The sequence below is a fragment of the Eriocheir sinensis genome, chromosome 55 (assembly GCF_024679095.1).
Source record: "Eriocheir sinensis breed Jianghai 21 chromosome 55, ASM2467909v1, whole genome shotgun sequence".
Lineage (NCBI taxonomy): Eukaryota > Metazoa > Arthropoda > Malacostraca > Decapoda > Varunidae > Eriocheir > Eriocheir sinensis.
In genome coordinates, this window is record NC_066563.1 from 8798202 (window position 1) to 8804420 (window position 6219).

Here is a 6219-nt window from a genome sequence, read left to right on the forward strand (position 1 = left end):
TTCCAATCGGTCATCTAATTCTGCTGTGTTTGTCTTTCCGTCTCAACCTTAACCCAGTAGCTGCGAGGATCGTGTTTCTTAAAAGGCCCCTCTAAGCAAATTAATGAGAAAAAAATCATCACTCACGCAAACCATTTCATAATATATATCAATGCATTTGTGATCAGTTTATGCATCATCTATTTTTTGGGGGTTTATATCAGGGCAAAAATTTGGCCCGTCGCTGGTACACGGTAAAGCCATAAATTTGGCCCGTCGCTGCTACCGGGTTAAGTATTCACAAGTACACAGAAACTTAACACCATTACCGAACACCTTTTAATAATTGAATGAAACGATCTACTCTTCCTTAATACCTATGCACATTGCACAACCTTGGATTATGCTACAGGAATAACTGGGAAATAACATACAAGATCTTTAGAAGGAATATATATGGCTATCACATGTATATTATTGACTATAGAAGCTTATAATAGTAACTGGATATTTTTATGTCGACAGTTTAAAAGGTGACAAATTCTTTCTCTCATTCATTCTTTCTCTGTCTTTCATTTGCTGTTTTCTTCTTCTGTTCTTTCTTTCTTTCATTCCCTTTCTTTTCTTTAATTCTTTCTTTCTTCCTCTTCTTTCACTCTTTCTTTCTTCCTTATCTTTCATTCTTTTTCTTTCTCTCTCTTTCTTTCACGCTATACAAAAATATACACAAATTCATGTCTTGTAACTGTCCCAAGCCCTCTATGGCAGGTAAAGCATATTAGGCAAAGTATATATGTCCAGACTACCTGAGCCCAAAGCCAACACAGGTAAACAGAGCTTTTCACCCCAATAACATGACATAAGAAACTACAAATACCACAGGTGTACACTGATGCCTGATTTTCTAGCCATCATGTTAGTGTTTAGTAATGATAATGTGGCTGATCTGTCTTTTTTTTACCTGTTTTTCAATGTGAGGTTACTTTTTTTTTTTTTTTTTTGTATCACTTTTTGAGACTGAGTTTGTGGTGTTGGATTAGTCTTTACAAACAACGTAGCTGATTCTTCTTTTTGGAGCCGATTTTCAAGGCGTGTTTAGTTGGTTTTGTGGATCTTTTGTATCATTTTCTATTTTTTATGTTTGAAGTGTCATTTTAACTATGAAAATCCAACACTTCTAACTAACTCTATCCCAAAAATGAAATTAAAAAAACAAACTAGCCACATAACTGTTGATAAATACTAATAATATGACTTTTTGAGTTTTCGTATCACTCTCTATGACTTCAGTTTGTAATGTTGACTTGATTGTGAAAATATCTTAAACTCAGTCCCAAAAGTGGAAATAAAAAGCCAAACTAGCCGTGTAAATGTTAACAAATACTATTACGATGTTTATAAAATCTGGCGTGAGTGGTGTCACCGTGGTGGTGCGTGGCGTGGCCCTCACAGGTGTGTGTTGTAGTACTCATCAACGGACACCTCGTTGGCGCCCCCGTAGTAGTCCAGAACGTAGATGTGGGTGATGTTGAGCTTCATAAACAGCCAGTGGTGACCTGCAAAAATTCTTACACTTTAATACGAAGCAAAGAAAATATTTAAGCAGGTAGAAAATCATACAAACACCCATTAATGACCCGCCAATGAGGTTTTATACTCCTAAAAATACAATGAAAACCATGTTGTAACTTATAATCTGAAAAATAACATTCACTTTTGTTACCCTCCAAATGACTAAGGTTAAACTATATTTCACTTCAAAGCATAAGTGAGCAATTTGCATAATAACTGAAGAAAGCAATGATAGCCTTATACATTTCTAATTCAGCGGCATATATATACAGAAATTTTTGGTAAAGCATCTTGACCAAAAATAACTTACCGGAAGGCCAAAACTCCATTTCTGGGTGTCTTGAGAAGAGAGCTGTTCTTGCAAAATCGGCTTCACTCGTTCCATTCTTCACCTGGAAAGGAAATGTTTTTATAGGAAGAAAGTCAACGTATTATTTTCAAGGTTCCAAGATACAGTAACTGGAGTGTCAGAACCAAAGGGATATTTATGCCATTTTTGTGGTTTTGAGTTATGGATAATGTCACATATAACCCTACTCTGCTGTACAGTATAGGCAGCCAAGGGAAAATCGTCCATGTATAGTTCGACACAAATATGAAGTTAGTTAGAGTGGGGCCTGAACCTCCTCACAGTGCTGCCAGATCACACCCAATATATCACTGTCCCTCATATGCCATCTACATACTATTTGAAATTGTGTATCAAATATCCTGTATACATTAGATAAAAATTGGGAGTGCTATGGCTGAGGGAACTCCTTGAATGGGCCCCGCACAAACTGACTTCATAGCCGAGTTGACTCAAACACCGCACTATAGGGAAACCAAATTGTCGAGTCCGTTTTGGGGTTGGCTCCCGCGGGTCCTTTCCTTCCCTCTGCTCTGCCACACAGTCCCAACACCAACTTGTACCTCTCCTGTGTTGCTCATAACTAACATATGTGAGGAAGATATAGGTGTTGGGACTGTGTGTCAAAGGAGAGGGGAGGAAAGAACCCGTGGGAGCCAACCCCAAAACGGGCTCGACAATTTGGTTTCACTCTAGATGGTGTACTGAGGGATCAAAATAAAGTGACAATATGATAAAAACAAAGTTGGGGAGCATTAACACTAATTATTTTTAAACTCACTTTCGGTGCAGATCCCCTTTGGCTCTGGACACCTACTAACAATTATTAACTTCAATATAAACAACTTTCACACACAGCCTTTCACTCTTTCCCACACAGATGAGGAGCCGCAGCCCAATGCCTCACCTCCAGCATGGTGCCAGTCAACAGGACACGGGCACACTGGGGGTTCTCGGGGTCAAAGTCGTGGTTCCTGCAGTAGTCCGACTGGGCCTCCGACAATGACAGTGTGGCGTGGGCATTATCCTGCAAAGGTAAGACAGCACTCATTTGATAGTGTTGTGATCCCAGGTTGACTCGTTTTTCTTTTCCTATTTTTCATTTTCATTTCATTAATATTCATAAAAAAACTTAGGGGGGCTGATCCTCACTAGTAAGTCCTTGCCGCTGAGGTCCATGCGGGTGAGGTAGGTGTAGGGGGTGCCCGTGGCCTTGGTCACCGGGCCGTCGCTGATGCTGATTATGTTGCCGAATGGGTAGCCCTTGATGGGGGGCGCCGTGGAGATGGTGGAGATGGAAGCCCAGTCTGGGGGGAACACCAACACCAAAGTTATATCACTGAACTTTTCATTGTTGTTAAGAGTGACAGCATTACTATCATCATCCTCCAGTCTTTAGCTTTGGTTGTGGGAGTTGTTCTTAGAGTTTTTATTATGGAGAACAGCTGATTCCTAAATACTCATTGAAAAAAATGCAATTATAATACATTATTTCACAGGCCAAGAAAACTGGGTTACTTCTGTGCTTTAGGTGTTGTCTGGACTTGCGATGCTGGGCTAGACAAACACTGGGTAAACAATAGTCCCTGTATCCTTTGGGAAGCAAACAGAGGATGGACGCTAGCATGCATACGTGATATAGGGCGCCCTGGGAGGCAACGAATGAGAGTGCTGGCACTACAAAATCACCACAAACTAACACTACCCTCAACCTCCAAGGTGTGGGTGAATGGACAGGTTCTTACCTGAGATGTGCACCACATAGCGCGCCACTCTGGCCACCTCTTCATGAGGGGGCGGGGCCGGCCAGGTGTGCCGTGCTGCCCCAGATGATACAACCACAGGGTTGGAGGAGTAGAGGCACAGCTGTGAAGGGAGTGATGGTGTTAGTGCAGCATGAAGACAGGCATAGCTGTTAAAGTGTGTCAACATGTCCAAATGCAAAGAGCGTGTTTGCTACAGTCACTATTGATCAAGATAAGTTAAGCTTCAAATGTGTTAAGCTATTGTAATCAAGGTCTGGGCAGTTCATACAGCTTGGGAAGTTTCTTTTAACACTGCAAACAGACAAGTACAGTACAAATGCCATTAGTATTCACTCTCGTTATGAGACAAATTAATGAACCCAATTTCAAGTGATTTGAAAAGCACAACATTATTGTTTAGCAATGATGTTTCATGCTAAGTGAAAGAAATATTGCAGTGGATGAACTAATAGCTAAATGCTTAAACATGGTAGTGACAAAGACATTCTCAAGTTTAAAAGAGTGCCTGCTGTAAGTCTTACCTGAAACACTGTGCCACTTATCAGAGTGATGAGAAGGGCTGTGATGAAGCCGGCAAAGAAATACTTGCACTTCTGAGTTGGGTATTCTTGCTGGAAGAGGAAACCAGACTGTAATTTTCCCAATTCTAATATTTCAAGCAGGATTTGTAGTTAATGAGACTGACAAGGAAGGGCTGTTGTTTTTCCTTTTAAGCTAAGAAGAGTAATTAACTTAGTAACAATGTGGGCTTGAGTGACCAAGGTGTGAAGCATAACCAGGGAAGTCCCAGTGGGGAGTGTTTCCTGCCTGCTGACTCAGGTTCTCATCTTGAACACGGCCCTGCTTCACTTCTTTGTTGGGTTCAGATTGGTTATATCAGTGCACCCAGATCTCACTTCCTACCTTACAAAGAATTCTTGTGTTGCCATACATGTCTTCTACTAACCTTCAAACCTCTCGGAAAACTGTTGGAAAAGTGTAACAATCAAAACAAGGGTGAAAATAGTGATGGAATGTGTAACCCTTTCTTGCTCACTAGTGGCACTTATCTAACATAAAAGACATGACCTAAGACAGTATTCCTAGCCATAGATTCACTGCCAACAACGTGCATTAGATCCACCAGAGCCTCACCTATCTAACATTAATTGGTAGGTCATTATGAAGTAGGAAAACCCTGACATGCACTTAGCTGACTTAAAATACATAAAAGACATGACCAGAGACAGTCTTCCTAGCCATAGATTCACTGCTACTAACATAAATTTGATCCACCAGAGCCAAACCTAACTTACAAACATTGCCAAGTCATTCTGAACAAGCATAACTCTGACATCATTTTTACATAACCAATTACAGAAGCAGGAGGAAGTTGAGGGTAAGCAGGGGGCACTGAACCATTTAAAACTAAGGGTCATATTCACAGACATTTATAGGAGTTCTGAGCATTGCCAGGGATAGTTTTATGACCTTGATGATAGTATGACCTTTCTTCTGTACCATGAACCTGAAAAAACGTGAATTACAACTTGACTGATATCCTTTCTGACCTTATGAACTTTAGATTTTGTCATATTTAAGTCTTTCCTAGGAGATCTGAGGATTGCCAGGGGTAGTTCTATGACCTTGATAGTAGGTACTGTATGACCTTCCTTCTTTACCATGAACCTAAAAAAAACGCAAATTACAACCCAACTGATCTTTCTGACCTTACGAACATCAGATTTTGTCACATATTTAAGTCTTTCCTAGGAGTTCTGAGCATTGCCAGGGGTAGTTATATGACCCTGGTGGTAGTATGACCTTTCTTCTGTACCATGAACCTAAAAACACAAATTACAACCTGACTGATCTCCTTTCTGACCTTAAATATCCTTTCTGACATTATGACCTTGATGGTAATATGACCTTTCTTCTGTACCATGAACCTAAAAAACACATATCACAACCTGACTGATCTCCTTTCTGACCTTAAATATCCTTTCTGACGTTATGACCTTGATGGTAATATGACCTTTCTTCTGTACCATGAACATAAAAAAACGCAAATCACAACCCGACTGACATCCTTTCTGACCTTACGAACTTTAAATTTTGTTAACGTTATTCCCCAATGGTAAGTACCTTTAATTAACCTTTACCTGTGTTATTCCTCTACCAGCTGTGTTTTTAGTTTCAGAGAACCTTAAGTCTTACCTGCATGTTGTTGACTCGCCCTAGAGCACTGTATTGTGGCGTATATTTCGACATGATGAACGAGAGGTGTTCCTTGGCACCTGGCACTCTGGCACTCTCTCTCTCTCTCCCTCTTGTTGTTGTCACCTGGCTTTGTTACCAGATGCGCGATAATGGTTCTAAAGTACGTTAATCTACCTTGCCCGATTTTTTTTTGGTATGTGTATGAGGGATTTTGTTATATTGTGTTCTGTCGTGTGCTTACTAATTTTTTTACGTCATATCTGTAATTCTGTATGCTTCCTTTTTCTCTTTGACCGTATTATTTCACTTCGTACACAAGTCTATTTTGGCAGAAGTCATACGCAAGATCATTCT

The 6219-nt window shown here is 40.2% G+C and overlaps 1 protein-coding gene across 1 annotated transcript; it reads right to left on the reverse strand.

Moving 5' to 3' along the window:
* Nucleotides 1-572: 572 nt before the first annotated feature.
* On the reverse strand, nt 573-5997 carry LOC126984028 (protein CREG1-like). The gene is made up of 7 exons (XM_050837379.1): nt 5863-5997; nt 4188-4277; nt 3646-3766; nt 3053-3207; nt 2808-2927; nt 1862-1943; nt 573-1535 (listed from the first exon to the last, which is right to left on the reverse strand). Exons 1-7 carry the CDS (start codon nt 5914-5916, stop codon nt 1426-1428), a joined length of 732 nt encoding a protein of 243 aa, XP_050693336.1. The 5' UTR covers nt 5917-5997; the 3' UTR covers nt 573-1425.
* Between the last annotated feature and the right edge of the window lie 222 nt (nt 5998-6219).